The 21,238-nt window shown below is 40.5% G+C and overlaps 2 protein-coding genes across 3 annotated transcripts in view; both read right to left on the reverse strand.

The window, feature by feature from the left end:
* Positions 1-21,238, reverse strand: part of OSBPL1A (oxysterol binding protein like 1A) — a 221,228-nt gene that overhangs the window by 144,973 nt on the left and 55,017 nt on the right. Inside the window, exons 7-12 of one of the 2 annotated variants that reach the window (XM_055129610.1) lie at positions 18,498-18,583; positions 17,274-17,418; positions 10,064-10,125; positions 9,927-9,971; positions 8,362-8,435; positions 8,192-8,255 (exon numbers count right to left, since the gene is read on the reverse strand). In XM_055129610.1, coding sequence (XP_054985585.1) covers positions 8,192-8,255; positions 8,362-8,435; positions 9,927-9,971; positions 10,064-10,125; positions 17,274-17,418; positions 18,498-18,583 — 476 coding nt within the window. Of the gene's footprint in view, positions 1-4,881; positions 4,902-8,191; positions 8,256-8,361; positions 8,436-9,926; positions 9,972-10,063; positions 10,126-17,273; positions 17,419-18,497; positions 18,584-21,238 lie in introns of those variants that run through there. The other variant, XM_055129611.1, reaches the window with a different exon arrangement.
* LOC129402576 (60S ribosomal protein L23a-like) lies at positions 18,997-19,516 on the reverse strand. Its single transcript, XM_055129621.1, has one exon. The coding sequence runs from the start codon at positions 19,508-19,510 to the stop codon at positions 19,040-19,042; it is 471 nt and encodes a 156-aa protein (XP_054985596.1). The 5' UTR covers positions 19,511-19,516; the 3' UTR covers positions 18,997-19,039.

Below are 21,238 nucleotides of genomic sequence, written 5' to 3' on the forward strand. Positions count from 1 at the left end.
ATTTCATAAGAGTGGAGAGTGTGGGCACCCTTATCTTGTGCCTGATCTTATAGGGAATGCTTTTAGATTTTCCTCATTGAGAACAATGCATGCTGTGGTACTGTGGTAGATGGCTTTGATTATACTGAGAAATGTTTCTTCAACTCCCATTTTGTTGAGAGTTTTTATCACAAATGGGTCCTGGATTTTGTCAAATGCTTTCTCTGCATCTACTGATATCATCATATGGTATTTATTTTTCTTTAACAATATGGTGTATTATGTTGGTTGACTTGCAAATGTTAAACCATCCTGGCATCCCCAGGATGAATCCTACTTGGTCATGGTGTATGTTATTTTTGATGAGTTGTTGGATTCGATTTGCTAGAATCTTGTTGAGGATCTTTGCATGTGTATTCTTCAGTGATATCAGCCTATAATTCTCTCTCTCTATCTCACTCTCTCCTCCTCTCCCTCTCCCTCTCTTTTTCTCCCTCTCCCTCTCCCTCTCCCTGTCTGCTTTGGGTATCAGGGTGCCATTCGCCTCATAGAAACTGTTTGGGAGTGTTTCTGGAAGAGGTCAAGCCTTCATGATTTGCAGATAAATAATAATATACTTAGAAAATACTAAAGATTCTACAAAAAAAAGTCCCTAGAAGCAAAATATTTGCATAGTAAAGTGGCAAGTTACAAAATCAATACCCAAAGGTTCATGGTTTTCCTATATATAAATGATGAAAGATAGATAAGAAAGAGATATTATAAAAAACAATCCCATTCACAATTGTGCCTTGGAAAATCAAGTACCTCAAATCAGTTAACTAAAGAAGCTAAGAATCTATTCAAAGAAAAATACAAACACTACTTCAAGAAATAAAGAAGGACAAGGAAATGGAAATACATCCCTGCTCATGAATGGAAGGATTACATTAACAAAACAGCAATACTCCCCAAAGCACTATACAGATTCAATGCAGTCATTATAAGGATACCCAGGACATTTTTCAATGAAGAAGATTAAACACTCCTAAAATTCATATGGAACAATAAACTCCCACGAATAGCTAAAGAAATCCTTAGAAAAAAGAACATAGGAGGAATCACCTTCTCCAACTTCAAGTTGTACTACAAAGCAGTAGTAATTAAAACAGCATGGTATTGAGCTAGAAATAGACTTGCAGACCAATGGAACAGAGTTGAATATCCTGTCACAGACCCTCAATATATATGGTCATTTAATCATTGGTAAATGATCAAGAAATATGAAGTAGACCAAGAAAAGCCCCTTCAACAAGTGGTGCTGAGAAAACTGAGCACCTACACATGAGAAAATGAACACAGACCTCGATCAAAGGCAATGCAGAAAAAAAAATGGGGAGAAGAAATACACAGAAACTTCCTCAAAGAAGAAATTTAAATGGCCAAAAGGCACATGAAACAATGCTTTACATGACTAATCATTTGAGAGACGCAAATCAAAACAATGAGATAGCATCTCACACCACAGAGACTGGCACACATCCAAAAGAACAAGACCAGGGATGGCACAAATGCAGGAGAAAGGGATTCTCATTCATTGCTGGTTTCAATGCAAACTGGTCCAGCCTTTTTGGAAAACAATATGGACATTCCTCAAAAAACAGAAATTCAGCTTACATATGATCCAGTAATACCATTTCTGGGAATATACCCTGGGGACCCAAAAACACAGCATAAATGCTATCTGCACTTTTACATTCATTGCAACACTACTCACAATAGCCAGAATCTGGAAATACCCCGTGTCCTAAGAATAGATGACTAGATAAAGAAACTGTGGCACATCTACACAATGGAATACCACAGAGCTGTCAGGAAAAAAATGAAATCATGACATTTGCATATAGGGGCTGGAGTGATAGCATAGTGGGTAGGGCGTTTGCCTTGCATGCAGCCGACCCAGGTTCGATTCCCAGCATCCCATATGGTCCTCCAAGCACTGCCAGGAGTAATTACTGAGTGCATGAACCAGGAATAACCCCTATGTCTTGCTGGGTGTGACCCAAAAAGCAAAACAAAACAAAACATTTGCATATAAAGAGATAGACATGGAGAGCATCATGCTGAGTGGAATGAGTCAGAAGGAGAGGGACAGATATAGAGTGACTGCACTCATTTTGGAGATATAAAAAAATAGTATGAGACTAATATCTGAAGCCAGGGAAAACTGGGGCCAGGAGGACTGACTTATAATTGGAAATTTGCCATAAGGGTGTGGGGAGTAAAAGGCAGTTAGGACAAAGAAGGGATCAGTATGGAAATAATAGTTAGAAATGATCACTCTGGACAATGACTGAGTGTTGAAAGTAGGTAAAGGAATATACATGGTAACCTATCACTATTTGTATTGCAAATTATAATGACCAAAAAGGTGGGGAAGGGCTGGAGAGATAGCACAGCGGGTAGGGCGTTTGCCTTGCACGCGGCCGACCCGGGTTCAAATCTCAGCATCCCATATGGTCCCCTGAGCATGGCCAGGGGTAATTCCTGAGTGCAGAGCCAGGAGTAACCCCTGTGCATCGACAGGTGTGACCCAAAAAGAAAAAAAAAAAAAAGGTGGGGAAGGGAAGAAGGGAAAGACAGAGAGAGAGAGAGAGAGAGAGAGAGAGAAGCAAAGTGCCTACCATAGAGAGGGTTGGGGGGGAGGTGGAAGGAAAACTGGGGACATTGCTGGTGGGAAATGTACACAGCAGACTATAAAGAGACGGGTGTTGGAATATTATTTGACAAACCAAACCACGAACAATTTTATAACTGAGTACCTCATGCTGATTCAGTTAAAAGAAATTACAACAAAAAATTGATGGGGCTAGAGCAATGGTACAGAAGGTAGGGCATGCCCAACATCCCCTATGGTCCCCCAAGCTCACCAGGAGTGACTCCTGCGTACCAGTTGTAACACCTGAAAACCAAACAAATGTGGCCCCAAATTAAAAAAAAGTAGGGAAGCTGAATAGTCCCTACTGTAATTGAAAAATATTTACAATATTAGAACTCTTCACACTAAACTTTTTTAAAAAACTAAAAAACAATTTCTTGTCCATGTGATTTTACAAGTTAACGTGTAAGCAGTCAAGAAAGAAATAAACAATCTTTACATTCATTTTTCCAGAAAACTGAAAAAGAAAGAACACTCTGAAGCTCAAGAAATCAGTATTACTTTCATTTAATAACCATAAATATAAAAAAAAAAACCATAAATATCTCAAGAGAAATACAAACCAGTATCTACCACAAACACAAAGCAAAATCCTCATAATATTTGCAAACAATATATCAAAATAATTGATCAAGATCCACCGGAACTTATTCCAGCAACAAGAGTAGTTTTTCTATACTTTAGAGTTTATTGATGCTATTATCACATTAAAAGAATGAGTGAGCAGAACATGATTATTTCAGTAAAATGGAGCAGATAATGAAATTCAAGTTTTTTATGATGAAAGCACTCAGTGAACTAGAAAAAGCTAAAACTAACACAAGCTTTGTCAACCAGATGAAGGGAACCTATGACAAACTTCAATGCTGAAAAGTTCAAAAGTTCGAGGATGTCAAAAAATTCTATTTAAAATTGCACTGACTTTTCTATCCCCTATAAGAGTTTTCCATGCCCTTGTCCCTTCTCTTAGCCACAGGATAGGAATCACTGTCATCACTGTCATTCTGTTGTTCATTGATTTACTCCAGCAGGTGCCAGTAATGTCTCCATTCATCCCAGCCCTGAGATTTTAGTAGCCTCTCCTTACTCGTTTTTCCCAATGATTGGAGGCTCCTTTCAGGGTCAGGGGAATGAGACCTGTTATTGTTACTGTATTGGGCATATTGAATATGCCATGGGGAGCTTGGGAGGCTCTTCCATGCAGGTGGGATATTCTTGGTAGCTTGCTGGGCTCTCCGAGAGGCCTATATATATATATATATATATATATATATATATATATATACACAAATATATATGTATATATATATGTGTGTGTGTATATATATATATATGTATATATATATATATTTCCCTTGATAATGATGTGTCCGGGAATATGTTCACTCATGAGTGAAGCTCAGCCTGAGCATGTGGAAAGTGGCCTGGAGCGTGATGGCCATTGGGTAGTGGAGGTCAGCTGCCAGGGCTGAGTCCCTTGGGGTGGGGCGGGCTCTCACCCACCCCCCTCTGGGGTACCACTGGTGCGGAGTCCAGTGGCATGGTTATGGGGTCCTCATTTTATGCTCATTTTTGGGAGAAGCAGCCGTGAGTTCTGGAGGGTGGCCAATGAGGAGATTATCTAGAACCGGCAGTAGGTGGCTTATGGGTGGACACCAACTCACCCATAAAAATAGGAAGTGAGCATTAAATAAGGCTTGGGGTATTTACATTTCTTACGTTAAAATGTTTGGCCATACCCCTTAAAATACCTTAACAATGGGGCTGGGGTGATAGCACAGTGGGTAGGGAGTTTGCCTTGCATGTGGCCAATTACGTTAGATTCCCAATATCCCATATGGCACCCCCGAGCACCACCAGGAGTGATTCCTGAGTGCAGATCTAGGAGGAACCCCTGATCATCGCTGGGTGTGACCCAAAAAAGAAAAAGAAAAAAAACACCTTAACAAAACTTGGCACTTGTTCAGAATCCTATAAATTACAGAAGCTGATGCAGTCCAGATTGAACATTCCATCAGAATTCTACAGAAGGCTCATGGACAGACCCCTTTTAGAGGAAGCTCCATCTGTGGCCAAATCTTTGACCACTTTTAGCAAGAAGCAGCCAGATGATTTTGTTCCTATTCCTCTGCCATAGTGAGAGACTTTTGCTTAAGAGAGGGACATAGGGGCTGGAGCAATAGCACAGCGGGTAGGGCATTTACCTTGCACTCAGCCGACCCGGTTCGATTCCCCGCATCCCATATGGTCCTCTGAGCACCACCAGGTTGTGATTCCTGAGTGCAGAGCCAGGAGTAAACCCTGTGCATTGCCAGGTGTGACCCCCCAAAAAAATTTAAAAAAAAAAGAGAGGGGCACAAAGGGAGTATATGAGATAAGATTAGGAACATGCCCCTAAGAAAAGAAATTTTGGTATGGAATGCCACAAGGGTAGACCTATGTGGTGCGAGATAAGCTGGATGACGCAGGCTCTGCCCAATAGCCTAGATGACCAATAATCTAGTTACTGGACACCAGAAGGTAAAAATTTCAGCATCCTCACATGTTTTAATGATCAACTCTAGTTTCTGTTACAGACCACATATATCTTTCCCTTTTTAATGGCCCACATTCTTGGAACACAATAAAGAAATGCTCCCACATTCTTAGAACATAATAAAGAAATGCTTATATACCCCCTCATAATAATAAAGTAAAATTGCATTGATGTTCTATCCTTAAATAAATGAGCTGATTATATTTAGAGAAGGGTGCTGCAAATTCTGAGCTCAAAGAAGAGAAAGAAATCAGAAAGGTAACTCCATTTAAAAGTGTCAAAAATACTACTTAGGTTTCATCTTAATAAAGAATGTGAAAAACATGTGCATGAAAAATTATAGGTCGCTATTGAAAGAAATAAAAGAGGATATCAGAAAATGGAAAAATATTCCAGGTTCAAGGATTTATAAGAATTAACATTGTCAAAATGACCATCCTACCTTAAGTATTATACAAAGTCAGTGCAATTTCCATCAGATTTCTAGTGATGTTCTTTATGAAATTAGAATAAATAACTAAAATTTGTATGGAATATAAAACTCCCTAACTACCAAAGGAATTCTGGGAAAACGGATCAGAGGCATTGCATTTTTTGAGTTTAACTTATACTACAAAGCTACAGTAATCATAACTGTGTGATACTGGAGAAAAAAGACAGACTCTCAGATGAAAGAAATAGTATTGAGAGCCCAGAGGTAAATTCTCAGACTTATGGGCAGTTACTCTATGGCAAAGAAGGTATATTTCTGAAATGGAAAAATAAAAATAAATAACACATACAATGACATTTTTAAAAGAATGCAATTAACTTACAAAGACTCTTCACTGCTAAAAGGAGCATTATTCAGTATAGGCAAAAAGTAGAAACAACCAAGACATTCAAGTGACAAATATTACATTCAAGTGACAAATATTATTTGTAACATATAATCAAGTATAATTCATGCAAGGTTGAAATAATATGTGCTACAACATAACGGTGAAAGTATTTTTGTTAAGTGAAAGAATCCAGTAACAAAAGACCACTTTTGGTTTATTTCTTTGGAGTGGTGACATGCCTGGCAGTGCTCAGGCTTATTCTGGCTCTACACTCAGGAATTACTCATGCAGTGCTTAGTGGATCATATGGGATGCGAAGGTTCACACCTGGGTTAGCTGTGTGAAAAGCAAAAGTCCTATCTGCTGTATTATCACGCCAACCCCAAGATTACATATTTATTATTTTAATTATATAAAATATTCAGTATAAATATAAATATATAATAAAGATAAAGATATTAGTGATTTCCTACGAATTGGGAAGGGATAAGGATTGATAGACAACTGTTGCTAGTGGCCATGGTACTTCTTTCTGGATCAAGTATATATTCTAAAAGTAAAGCAATGGTTATACAGTTCTAAACAAATAATAAACTTTTTTTTGATGAGTCAACTGTGCGATTTTAATTACATTTCAATAAATATATTTCAAAACACGGTTTGAAACTCAATTCATTGAGTTTCAAACCTACATTTGACCCCAAACACTTCATAGTCCCCTGGGAATTGCTGTCAGTAAGTAACCTTTGAGCACAGACAAGTATGGTCCAAAATTCAAAGGCTAATCAACTGTTGGGAGCCTGTGCTAGTTAAAATTAAAAAAGTTCTTGTCCTGGGGACATATGGTCTAAAGGCTGGTTTATAGAAACCATTGCCTTGGGGTTACACATTCTAAGGGCTGACTTTGTTTTTCTAGCGGGCTCTTTCCCCATTCTTGTGTCAGAACATGTTGCTAAGGTGTATCAATACATAACCAAGGACAATATCACGGAAACTATGTAATTACAGAGAAACCTCATTGACGTCTAGAAGCCCAGTACATTCTAAACTTACGTATCCTGAACAATCCTGTATATTTTTCCACTGTATGCTTCCTTCTAGAGACTTATAAAAGCCTGTTGCCTGTTCAATAAAGATGCTGCATAAGCATTATTTGTCAGCCCTCCTTACCCCATGCCCCTTCTCCCTCCGCCTCGGGGTCCCTGTTCGACTTAGCGGAGCAGGACGTGGAGGAGTGAGAAGACCGGTAGGTGAGATCAGAGAAGCTCCGGGCACCTTTGCCAAATGCCAGAGGAGAAGGCAGAAGTGTGAGGACCCTGCAGGCCCACGCCCCTGTAGATAGACAGTGCTGCAGAGTCAAGGACTAGAGCATGGTGCTACTCTCCTGAGAGCCTTCCCTCTGGGAAGGAAGAACAGATGGACGGTGCACCCTGGGAACAGCCCCGAAGGCAGGAAACAGCATGTCAGGACACAGCTTCAGGCTCCCGCCAGAGAGGACAGCCTCACTTCCTCCTAGTTAGTGAGGCAGCCTGGATACAGAGAACCTCAGACTCTGACTGTGGCATCGTTTCAAATTCTAACAGCAGGGGCTGGAGCAATAGCAAAGCAGGCAGGGCGTTTGCCTTACATGCAGCCGACCCAGGTTAAATTCCCAGCATCCCTTATGGTCCCCCAAGCACCACCAGGAGTAATTCCTGAGTACATGAGCCAGGAGTAACCCCTATGCATCACCGGGTGTGACCCAAAAAGCAAAACAAACAAACAAACAAACGAACAACAAAAAAAAATTCTAACAGTAGAAAATATTATCCAGTTTTACCCAGATACAAATGAATGTACACACGCACGCACATGCACACACGCACACAGAGTACATGCATACACATTCAATTTGTTAAAAGATCACTCATCTCTCATCCCATGGTATGCGGAGAAACAAAAGTTGGCCATGTTTTTTAAACTGAAATTCCACAACTTCAGTTGATCTCAAATATATAGATAGGTAAATAGATTTACGTACATACACACACAAATACTCTTCTTCACTCTACCTAACCCCAAGATTTTACAAGGCAGGTTATACAAATCCTTTAGAGCAATCAGTTGCAGAACCAGTTTCATGGTTTAAGTAAAAGATGTGCATGTCATCCTACCTACCGTGCACACAGCTTGAGTAAGATGCTTGCATCCCTGCCGGTGAGTATTATGAACAGCATCAAGCCTTTAAAATAAATATTAAATTAAAAAAGGAAAAGAGATAAGTGAAAACTTTTATCTTGTAAAATAGACACTGAAATGTACTCTAAGGTCAGGATCGTAATACTTACTGTTTTCTATACCATGAAAGGACTCCATGCTCTAATACTACCCAGAACAAGTTCCAGCCAAAAAATCTTGAACTCTAAGGGGAAAATGACAAAAGAGCTGACAGTGTCAGATTCAATATTTGACTAACTAAAAAGTGATTAGATTACAGCAATTCTATGTGAATCTTTCACCTAGACCAGAGATTCCCAAATTTATTTGCTCTACCACCCCCTTTTCAAAATTAAAAAAAAAAATCACTGTAAATCTAGATCCTCTAAGCAAACAAACAGAAAGTACCCCACCCAAGGTTGCTACAGTCTTGTACAGAGCATGTGGTTTGTTCTAGTGCCTCTCCAGCAGGAATTATGACCCACTTTAGGAAATGCTGATCTCAACCAGTATTTCTCAACCAGGAGCTAAATGGATCTCTATGAGCCCCCCCAGGATGTTCCAAGTGAGCCACAGTAAAAATTACAAAAATGAGAGGGTACAGCATGAGCATAGGGAGCCAACTGGTAGGACTGGGAGGTACAGGAAGTTAATGGGTCAGAAGGGGACAGTGGAGGCTGGAACAATAACATAGTGGGTAGGGCATTTGCCTTGCACGAGGCTGACCCGGGTTTGATCCCCATATGGTCCCCCAGGAGTAACCCCTGTGCATCACCAGGTGTAACAAAAAAAAAAGGACCAATGGACGAGAAAGTTGAGAAACAGTAATCTAGATGGTACTAGTGGATATTTGCTCATCGATTTGTTCAAGAGGGCAGCAGTAACGCCTCCATTGTGAGATTTGTTGCTTCTGTTTTTGGCATATCGAATACGCCATGAGTAGCTTGCCAGGCTCTGCTGTGCGGGCGGGATATTCTCAGTATTTTTCAGGGCTCTCTGAGAGGGACGGAGGAATCAAACCCGGGCAAGGTAAATGCCCTACCGGCTGTGCTATTTAAAAATATATATATTAACTAACATGAATGTAAGTAGTGGATGCAATGGCAAAACCAAACTACCACAAGGTGATAGAAAAACAGTAATGAAATTAACATAGTATATAGTCCTGACCATACTGCTCAAGGATATTTATAGAAAATGTCTCAACTGTGAAGTCTCAAAAACAACTACCTCAAAGTCCCATATGAACGTCTAAAAAATCCTATTTTATACAACACACACACATACAAAGATATAGCAAATGTGTGCAGTTGCAAAAAAAAGTGCTCAGAAATAGCTAATTCTGGAAAATAACTAAAATGTAATACATTTCAGAACCAAAAAGATTTTCTGTGTTCTCTGATAGTTCATAATTTTAAACTCCTCTATGCTCCCTTTGGAACAATATGTACATAACAAAAAACACTATTTCAATGACTAAGAAAAAATCTATCCCCCCTGCTACTCTATTCAAACATGGTCAGCTAAGAGTATTCAGTTGGCAACACAAAAGCCAGCGAAAGTTTAATGACATCCAGCAATATATGGCTTACATTATAAGATCGAAGAATAACTAGACACATATACTTCAGAAGTTTACATGGAACACCAAGAACTCATCCTTCCATTGTTCAATCAAAATACTGTCCCAACCTACCTTCCACAGAGGCCCTTCATATCGTTTCAATGCTTTGTACATTACCTGTGAAAAACATGCTTTCATTAAAAATGCATCTACATATTTCAATATTTTTCCTAAAAATTATTTTATAAATGTGACCCATTGCTACATACCTTATGACCAACAAGAATGTGTTTCATTTCAGCACCCTGGGCAAGGTCAAGGGGTTTTTGATCTGTGTAAAACATACGGAAAGATCCATTAATAGTTTATTTGTACAGGTTGGTGCTTCACACAGCCAGCTCCAGTTCAACCCATGCCACTACATATGGTGCCTGAGTACTTAAAGGAGTAAGCCCTGAACATTCAGGGGAGCGACATGTGACAAATCACAGAAATGAAGGGGCATGGCATGAGAGTAGGGAGCCAAGTGGTAGGATAGGGGAGTCACGGGAAGAAGGAGACTGAAGAAGACTGAGTGACCCCCAGGCACAGAGCCATGAGTATAGCCTGAGCACTGCTGGGTATGCCCCCGAAAACAGAACAAAGCACTGGTGCTTCAACTGCAACACAATATTCGGGAGGGGATGGGGAAGTGGTGTTCCCCAGCACTGCCTGGTGGCCTAGGAGCCACTTCTGGCAGCAACCACCTTGGCAGTGTGGGCCTGATACATTGGGCCCTCCAATGTTTCTCGTACGCTCACATAACTGTGTGATGGTTAGAAGGCTATGTGAAGCTTTTTCAATTTGGTTGGTTAGTTTTTGGACCACACCCCATGGTGCTCAGTGGCTACTCCTGGCTCTGTGCCCGGTGAGGGAATGGGGGGGGGGTGTCACTCCTGGTGGTGCTCAGCAGGGGGACCTGCACCTTCTGCATGCAAAGTATGTGCTCACTCCACTGCACTCTCACTCCAATCCGCAGTACTGTGTTTTCAAAGGTGCCAGTTCTATCAGAAACATACTTATATACTTACACAGGAAAGGGCCTACTAGGATTGCTGTAAATAATCCAGGCAGGGGTGAGCAGGGCAGACATCTCAGGGTCTGGGACGCATGTGTTGTACGGCAAGGACCCGAGCTCAATGCCAAGCACTGCACGCCCCAACCTTGCGGGCCCCTAAGCACAGAGAGGTACAGTGCTAATGATGTCCAGCACTACTGGGCCTGAGCAGCACATCACTGGGCCCTGGCATCAAGCCTGGTGGCAGCAAGTCACCAGGAATGGCTCCCAGACCCTGAGAGCACGGCTAGGAAAACGCCCCTCCAAGAAAACCACCATCCAGGAAGGGTGAATATTATTGGTAATTATTGAGATATGACTATGAAACAATTATATTATTCTAGTTTTTGTTTTGGTTTATTTGGGGGCCACAATCAATGGTGCTCAGGGTTTACTCCTGGCTCTGTGCTCAGGGAGTACCTAGTGGTTCTTGGAGGCCCACCTGTGATGCCAGGGTTAACCCTAGGCCAACCATATGCAAGACAAACACCTTACCTGCTGTACTATCTCACTCGCCCTTATTATACTTTTAAACTTTGATGACTTCCATAATACATTTAAAACAACTACCATGGCTGCCCTCTAGAAAAGTGGTTGTCTATATGGACAAGAGAAAAGTAGTTAATTAAGTTGTAAAGCAACTGCAACAGTTAAGGTGAAAGGTACTAGTAGGGAACTAGAAAGCCAACAGTCAAATGGGCACACAGTAACTTGTATAAAGAGAAATACATGGGTTTGAGATTTTTCTTTGAGATAAATCTTCTGGTTTGGGGGCCCTTCTCCCCCTCCCAGCACCAGAGATCAAATTCAGGGCCTCATGCATGCAAGGCATGCATATTGCCACTGAGCTACATGCCTGGGATTCAGATGTCCTTTCAAAGTAGATTTATACAACTGCTGATGGGGAAACTGGGGCTGACTGTATTATTTCTCTAGTAGGGAAAAAAAACACTTAAAAATATTAACAGTGATGGAGAAAAAGCTTTTCACAAGTTTCACATCTAATATGTTTAAAACAACACAGGCAGAGGGAAGTTACATACTTCGATATAGTAAAGGCTATTTACAATGAAATCACAACTGACATCACATTCAATGGTGAAAACAATTTCCCATACGATCAGGCACAGGCAAAGATGCCTACTTACATCACTGCTTTTCAACACAGCACTGGAAATCCTAGCCAAAGCAACTGGGCAAAGGGGAAAGATCCAAATTGGAAAAGAGGTAAAATTACTACTATTTGCAGCGAACAGGATAATATAAAACATTTTTTAAGTCTAAAGACTCCACTGAAAAACAACAACAATAAACCAATACAGTAAAATGGCCGGCTACAAAAAATGTAGAAAATCTTCTGTTCCATCTCTATATGCAAGCAACAAATCAGAAGACAAAGAAATCAAGAAAATCATCCAATTTACAAATGCATCCTAAGCAATTAGGTGCCTAGGAACAAAAACCAAAAGTCAACGTTAAAAGAAATTAAAGACAGGGAATGGAGCAATAGCACAGCAGGTAAGGCATTTGCTTTGCACACGGCCGACCCGGGTTCAATCCTTGGCACCCCATATGATCCCCCAAACACTGCCAGGAGTAATTCCTGAGTGCAGAGCCAGGAGTAATCCCTGAGCATCACTGGGTGTGACCCAAAAAGAAAAAAAAAAGATAGAAATTAAAGACAACACAGGAGAAGGAATGGTATCTTATGCTCACAGACCAAAAGAATGAACACTTTTAAAATGATTATCTCAGGCTGGAGCGATAGCATAGCGGGTAGGGCATTTGCCTTGCATGCGGCCAACCCGGGTTCGATTCCCAGCATCCATATGGTCCCCTGAGCACTGCCAGGAGTAATTCCTGAGCACAAAGCCAGGAGTAACCCCTGTGCATCGCCAGGTGTGACCCAAAAAGAAAAAAAAAAATGATCATCTTACCCAAAGAAATAAACCGATTCAGTGCAATCCCAATCAAAATTACAAAGGTCTTCTTCAAGGAAATAGAACAAATATTCCACACAAAATTTGTATGGTAACTCAAAAGACCCCAAATAGTCATAGCAACAGTGAGAGCTCATGGGATAGAATTAAGATCCCAGAATTAAACCTTCACATAGTGGACTAATTTACTACACAAAGGCCAACGGCATAAAATGGAGAAAGGAAACTCTTCAATAAATATAAGTGGGAAACTAGATAACCACACTTAAAAGGGTGAAATCGGTTCATTATCTCATGCCATACACAAAGAAGAATTAAGTATTCAGATATTATACCTGAAGCAAAATACTGAAGGACTTGACTCAAACAGTAATAGAAACAAAGCTACAAGTAAACAATGAGATTGCATGTATTAAAATCCTATGCACAGTGAAGCAAACTATCATTTGACTTTTACAAATGTGAAAGCATACTCACAGATCAAAAATCCAACAAACAAATGGAACTCATAAAACAGAACAATACAGCCCTCTCAGAAATGAGGTGAAGAATGAGACATTTCACCAAAGAAGACATACAGATAGTCAACAGGTTCATGAAAAAAAAAACCACACATTATCAGATAATGTAAATAAAATCAAAACAATGAGTTACCACTCACACCTGTGGGAATGGCCCAAACCAAAAAAATGCCAAAAACAAATGCTGGCATGGATGTGAAGACATAAGGAACCCTTCTACAGTATGTGGAAATGTAAGCTGGTCCAGTTCCTATGTAAAATAGTATGGCTTCTCAAAGTATCTAAAGTGAGCATGACTCAGCAATTCCATCTGTGATATTCATCACCTGTATCACCTGTTGTCCTGTTGATCATCAATTTGCTCGAGTGTGTGCCAGTAACGTCTCCATTTGTCCCTGCCAAGTGCTTTTATCAGCCTCTCCTTACTCATCTTACCCAACGCTGCCATACTGGGGGCTCTTTCAGGGTCAGGGGAAAATGAGGCTCATTACTGTTACTGTTTTTACACCACGGGTAGCTTGCCAGGCTCTATTATGGAAATAACCAAGTGCCCAAAGATAGGCAAGTGGATTAAAAAAAACTTGTGGTTTTGTATATGTGTGTGTGTGTGTGTGTGTGTGTGTACACACACAATGGAACATTACTCAGCTTTAAGATTAAATCCTACCTTTGGTGACAGTATAGATGAATGGAACTGAAGGATGTTGTAATAATAATCACAGTAAGTGGGAAGAGAAGACAAGTACCAGGTGATTGCACTCATGTGAAGTATAAAGAAACAAAGTAAGGGTGAGACAAGGCCAAACAAAAACAAGATACTGACCAGAGAACTAAGGTTACCAGATAGAAGGTGAAGGAGCTGCAAGCATGGAGGGAGGGCCCAATAACTAGTGATGAGAGATACAGATACTTGGCTGGTGGGCATGGTATGGAAGCAGACATTTATTTGTGACATATTTACCAAAACCAGTAACAACGATGGGTCTCATTCCCCTGACCTTGAAATAGACTTCAATGCCGTTGGGAAGGACGAGTAACAAGAGGCTTCTAAAATCTCAGGGCTAGGACAAATGGAGAGGTTACTGGGACAACTCGAGAAAAACAATGATCAATGAGATGATGATGATGATGATATTTCCCCTAAAAGAAAGTCTTATCAGCACACACACGCACGCACGTGCGCGCACACACACACAGAGTCTCTTTGGGCTTCTTAGCCTATACACAGGAAGCTATTAAAAGGTCTGCCAACTCTTATTTTTATTCTATCTAAAGGAAATTTTTGAAAAATTATCCCTTTAGGCAGAAAAGAGCTGTGACTTTTTTTTTCCCATAGAATTCTTTCCTGATGCCAAAAATAAACTCTGAACCTCTGCCAACTAACTGAAATCCCAGTCCAGAGCCCTGATTTCTAGATTCAATGTGTAAAGTGCTTGGTATACAGTAAAAAATTGGTAAAACGCTCTTTGGCCTGAATGAAAGAGCCTCTCTACCGGAACAGGCACCTAACTAGTTGTTTCTAATTGCACTACCTCTCTTTTCAACCACAACAAAAATAAAGGAGAGGAATAATCAAACAGTTCTTTGTATGATGATTTGTCCCTTAATGAGAAAGTGGGACCAACACCCTTTAAATTAATTTACATAGAATGCAATTTCAATTAGATATTAATAGTATTTTTATAAAAACCTAAGAAAATTATGTGAAATGCCATCTGGAAGAAAAGGTAAGAAAGAAAAGAAACCTCCCCCACCCCACCTGCCAATCCCCCTGCCCCCCCTGCCCAAAAGAAGTATAATAAGGGCCAGAGAGATAATTTCGGGGTAAAGGCTCCTGTCTTCCATGGGACGACCAGGGTTTGATCCCAGTACTGCTATGGTCCTGGAACCTCCAGGGGTCACTCCTGAGCATAGAACTAGGAGGAGTCCCTGAGCACTGCCAGGTGTAGTCCAAAGCCATTCTCAAAAGAGAAAAAGTTAGCAAATATTAGAACAGAAAGAACTTTACATCCATATAAGATATGAATGCCTTCATGAAAACTGTTTCTAATCAAACCTTCAGCAAACTTACAACATATAGAAAGCATCAGGTGCTACTTATTATTTCAGGTGCTGAGTTAATTAGACACTAAGATATTAGTCCTCCCTGTAAGAGCCCAGTCTCATGGGACACAGATACCTAAGCCAAAAATTACCCTGAGGTACGTCTAGGTTACTCTGGAGGTGACACAGGCGCTGAGGACTCACTGAGAAGCCCCAAACCAGGTAGTGAGGCAAAGGGAAGCATCCGAAAAGTGATATAGTAAGGGTCCTAACGGAAGGTCCCCTCTTAAATACACAAGGCACCTTCCACATCTGGTTTTTCAATTCTGCCTTTGATACTATCATGCATATTCCAGAGATACATATTATTGATGGATTCCATGTTCGAAAATTGGCCTGTTCCTAATCATCATTCATGGGGATTTCTCAATCATTCAATCCCAGGCTTGTCCAGTGGAGTGAAAAATTTCAGTCATCTGATGTACGGGGCATGTTTGTCCCAGCTGAGGACAAATAAGTTGAGGACAAAGAAGTCGAGGACAAATAGCTGAGGACCAACTCAGCTGGGTTGCGTCAAATCCCTGCTGCAAACAAGACTCCTTGTCCTGGTCTTCTTGCCACATAGCCCACTTTTCACTTGGTACTGGCGACTTCACTGTGGTCCCAGGAGCAGCCTGGAGCTCTGTCTAGTGCTCCTAAGTAAAGGCAGGCTGTGATCAGCCTGGTGGAACATTGGAAAACAGCTTGGTTCAGATATGAGTCTGAATTTAATGCTGCTGGCAGTGAACTCAATAGAAATATGCCAATGATATACAGTAAATAAAGTGCATCTACACATAAAACAAGGTTTTGAATTGGTCAGTTAATAAAAATATTGAATTGGTTCATAGGAACCTCCTATGATATTTCCAATAGAAGCACTGACTCAGTACTAATTAAGTGGACACCATAACTTTATTCAATTTATCTACCATAAAAAAATAGGGCTGATGGGGGCTGAAGCGATAGCACAGTGGGTAGGGCGTTTGCCTTGCACACAACCAACCCGGGTTCGATTCCCAGCATCCCATATGGTCCCCTGAGCATGCCAGGAGTAATTCCTGAGTGCAAAGCCAGGAGTAGCTTCTTAGCATCATCAGGTGTGGGCTACTCCCCCTCCCAAAAATGGGGGCCAAGAGGTAGTATAGCAAATAAAGTGCTTGCCTTGCAGGCAGCTATCCTGGTTAAATCCCCAGGACCCTATAATTACCTCAAGCACTGCCACAAAGATACCTTACCACGCAGTCAGGAATAAGCCCTGACTTACAAAACAACAAAAATTAACTGGCCTAATCTTTTCCTTGAAGGTAGGTATCTTATCACTGGTGCCTGCTATGGAGCAGGATTATTAAACTTTCAAGTTATAAACAGGAAGCAAATCAGTAAGATTACTTTTTGATGCTGGAACACATCATATCTAACACAGTATATCTAAATCCTAAACATAAATAACTTTGTAACTTCGTAATTCATAGTGATTGCCTTGCACACAGCTGACCTGGGTTCGATTCCTCTGCCCCTCTTCCGAGAGCCCGGCAAGCTACCAAGAGTATTTCGCCCACATGGCAGAGCCTGTCAAGCTCCCCATGGTGTATTCGATATGCCAAAAACAGTAACAACAAGTTTTACAATGGAGACATCACTGGTACCTGCTCAAGCAAATCAATGAGCAACAGGATGACAGTGACAGTGACTTTTGTGTGTGTGGATGCTTTGACTACAAAAGTAGAGATTACACAATATAGTAAAGACTGGTTACTAAATCAAAACACTTAACTTTATATGACATTCACTTTCACACCTTCAAATGGCCAACGATGGTTTTTAACAATATACTTACCATTTTTGTTTTTCAGATTGGGGTCTGCTCCACTTTTTAGAAGTTTTAGGGCACATTGTTTATGAGCTCGGTAAGCTGCACAGTGAAGTGGTGTATTACCTAACTGATCTGAACAGTTGACATCAGGAGGATTGGGTCTGTTGAGCTAAATTTAGAGATATACCATTAGACACCAAAGATATACTTTCTCCCATAAAACACATACACGTATAATGCAATGTTCAGACACTCAAAATACAGAGACTGATGGCCAGTTGGGTGCCTTGGCATCTAGACAGTGGCTTTTTGCTGACTAAAATCTGCCAATTCATGTCACTCACATGCTCAGTCTTCAAGGCACCACAAAAATCTCAGGTCCCACACACATATGAGAGACCACATATTATACCACACGCATGTACAGTAGTTAACCCACCCACCTCTGGACATTGATTTCACTCTGACTTGTTCATTTTTACCAGTCTTGTGTTTCATACTTGTTATACCAAAATTACATAACAATCTAATTCAGTTACTTAAAAGAGTTAAAATTATAAACATTAAAGGTTATGCAAAATTTACTTGCTTTAAACTTATTTTAAAAACATATTTTATAGTCCCCATTTCCCAAAGTATACAAAACATTTCAGGCACTATCTGAAAATCAAAAAATCCTTTTCAAATTAGCTGAAATAACTTTAAAGTATTTAGTGGTAATGCATCAGTCTTGGATTTAGAACTACTTCACAGTTCTATGTTTAATAAGACTATACAGGAAATGAAAACAGGAAAAGAAATCTCCAAAGAATGGGGAAAAAAATGGATAGGACATTCAGATCGGTCAAACATAAATATTCCAAAATATTGTTCCTTCTTAAAATGCTACTTTTTAGAGATATACAAATACCTTTTAGAAATCATTATCATCAAAATTAAAGAAACACACTCCCTTATAAGATCCTATATGTTTCAACCTTAAATTAGCTTGATCTGAAAAAGATCTTCCCCTAATTGCCTCAAAAGATAATTCTTGTCCAATAGGTTTTCAGCAGGGGGTGAGGATATAAATCAGAAATCTGAAAAAAAATATCTAAAACCTATCCTACTTTGTCTGTTTATAAACATTATTATTATGTTCACCTATTTGGTCCCACAATTCAACTAAATGCTGAATTTAACATTAAGTATTTTCCTGAAGTTCAAGACAAAAAAATGCACATGTGCCTAATTTTGTTTTGTTTTTACCAGAGCTGTGAGTTCTGCTGCTTTGCCTTCTCTTGCTGCTGCTAAAAGTAGTTCTTCAAGCTTTCTTTGTTGAGTCCTTTCTACAGCTGCCAAAATAATAATAACAACAACAATAATAATAATAATATTAGTATACTCCCAGTGACAAATTTATTAGCAAATTCACTACAGAGGAAGAATGAATAAAGTAAGTGCTCATGGGGAGGGATGCCACAGTGATTTGAATTGAGACTCGTACACAGTTAGACTTTACTCTTATTTTCATTATCTTACATTATACATGCTGAGTTCATCTTCTTTCAGGTTCAGATGACTCCCACCTCGCCCCAGCCCCCATGGGTCCGAGGATCAAGCCCAGTGTTTCACATATGCATGAGAGGTGCTCCACCCTGGATTCACGTCCTAGACCTCTGAACCCATGTTTTTAACCAAGCTTTCTTTATCCTTCTCATACAGCTCCCATCAGTAACAGTTATAAATTAACTTTCTTTTTTTTTTATGGTGGAAAAAAAACTGTATTTAGGATTAGCCAGCTGGACTGTTTAGATGATCCCAATTTTGTTGGCAACATCCAAGGTGTCATAATCAGGAGCCAGCCGAACATATGCCTTTTTCTCTCCATCAGGCCTAATCAGGGTGTTGACCTTGGCTACATCAATGTCATAGAGCTTCTTCACAGCCTGTTTAATCTGGTGCTTGTTGGCCTTGACATCCACAATGAACACAAGTGTGTTGTTATCCTCTATCTTCTTCATGGCTGACTCAGTAGTGAGAGGAAACTTGATGATGGCATAATGGTCAAGCTTGTTTCTCCTGGGGGCGCTCTTCCAAGGGTATTTGGGTTGCCTTCTCAGCCGCAGGGTCTTGGGTCTTCGGAAGGTGGGTGATGTGCGGATCTTTTTCTTTTTCTGGCTGTGGACGCCTTTTAGCACTGCTTTCTTGGCCTTCAAAGCTTTGGCTTTGGCTTCAACTTTGGGAGGGGCAGGGGCTTCCTTCTTGGCCTTCGGCGCCATCTTCGTAAAAAGCATAAATTAACTTTCAATAATAAAATACATTCTATATCTCCATTAGAAAAATTAGGAGAAATACTTATAACTTCCAAAACTTTAGAGTATTAAAGAAGAAATAGCACTGAAAAAATGTACAAGCCATATGTTTTAGATGGACATATTTTCATGTCAAAATATTTTCATATATTTAGATTGACATAGTTCCACACAATATATATTCAATTTTATTTATCAAATACCATAGCACTATTGTGTGAAGTGTTATTCAAAGCACTTTATTTATTTTTGGCTTTTGGGGTCACACCTAGCGATGCTTAGGGGTTACTTCTGGCTCTGAACTCAGGATTTATTCTTGGCAGCGCTCAGGAGACCATATGGGATGCACAGGATCGAAACCGGGTTGGCCGCGTGCAAGGCAAATGCCCTATCCACTGTAATATGTCTCTAGCACCTCAAAGCACTTAAAAAATATTAACTCAGTATATACTATTCTATAAAATAGAGCAGGATCCATCAGGATGTCAGAGGGCAGTCATCTTGGTCTTGTAGTTGGCGAAGGACAGGCAGGCATTGCGAATACTTTTCCAAGCTTCTGCCTCATTGGCCAACACTGCTGCTATTCTCTCTTTGGGATCTTCCTTTATTGCTTCTCTGTGCATTTTTGCAATCTTGGATGGTAGCTTGTGATTGCCTGAGGCTCACGTCAAACCACGCTGGCCAATGAGCTCAAAGTTTCCGAAGACGGGCGTCTCTTTGTGACTTTCTTACTCTTGGCATTCCTCGCACAGTCATGGAGGTGCTGAACCAGTCAATCATATTCCTCGTCGATGTTTTCAATGAGGGCATCTTCCCATATTGTAATAGTGCCACAGAGCTCCCAGTTGGTGGTCATTCTGGGAGTTCTCTTAAACTTTACAGCTCCTTTTCCCTGCTCTGTGAAGTAGAATTTCGCACAAAGGAGACGGTGGTCTGATCCCGTTTGGAATTTTGGGACAACAACATCGGTCAGGCAAAACCATTGATTGAATATGATGTGGTCAATTTTGTTGTGGAACTGTCCACCAGGAGCTCCCATCTCCAACGTTTAGATTTGGCCTTCCGGAAGTGCAAGTTACCAAGGATGGTCTTGGTCGACATGATAAACTCAGACAGTCTCTCACCCTGTTCATTCTATTCTAAGCCATGGTCCCGATGTGGAGTTCTTTGAGTAACCTACTCGTCCTATCTTGGCATTAAAATCACCAAGAATGACCTTGTAGAAGGTCTGGTCTTCTTTTTTTTAATTTTTTTAATTTTTAATTTTTTATTTTTTGGATCACACCTGACAATGCACAGGGGTTACTCCTGGCATTTCACTCAGGAATTACTCCTGGCGGTGCTCAGGGGACCATATGGGATGCTCGGAATCAAACCCGGGTCAGCCGCATGCAAGGAAAATGCCCTACCCGCTGTCCTATCACTCCAGCCCCAAGGTGTGGTCTTCTTTATAGAACTTCTCCAGCTCCATGTAGAACTTCTCAATTTCTTCTTCAACGTTATTGGATGTTGGTGCTTAGACAACGAAGATAGAAACTGCTGGCAATGAGCCACATGTATTCAAATGTAAGCATTCCAATTCAGATTGTTAGGCATTCGAACAAATCGATGCTCATGGCCAAATTTGTGTTGATGAGGACATCAACACCACCGATGCCTCTATTATCACATGTCCTGAGGAACAGTTCTTCTCCA

This window comes from Sorex araneus, chromosome 2 (assembly GCF_027595985.1).
Source record: "Sorex araneus isolate mSorAra2 chromosome 2, mSorAra2.pri, whole genome shotgun sequence".
Classification (NCBI taxonomy): Eukaryota; Metazoa; Chordata; class Mammalia; order Eulipotyphla; family Soricidae; genus Sorex; species Sorex araneus.

What these genes read in the sequence shown, in the direction of transcription:
- LOC129402576 (XM_055129621.1), bottom strand. Translation starts at nt 19,510, where the DNA reads ATGGCGCCGAAGGCCAAGAAGGAAGCCCCTGCCCCTCCCAAAGTTGAA.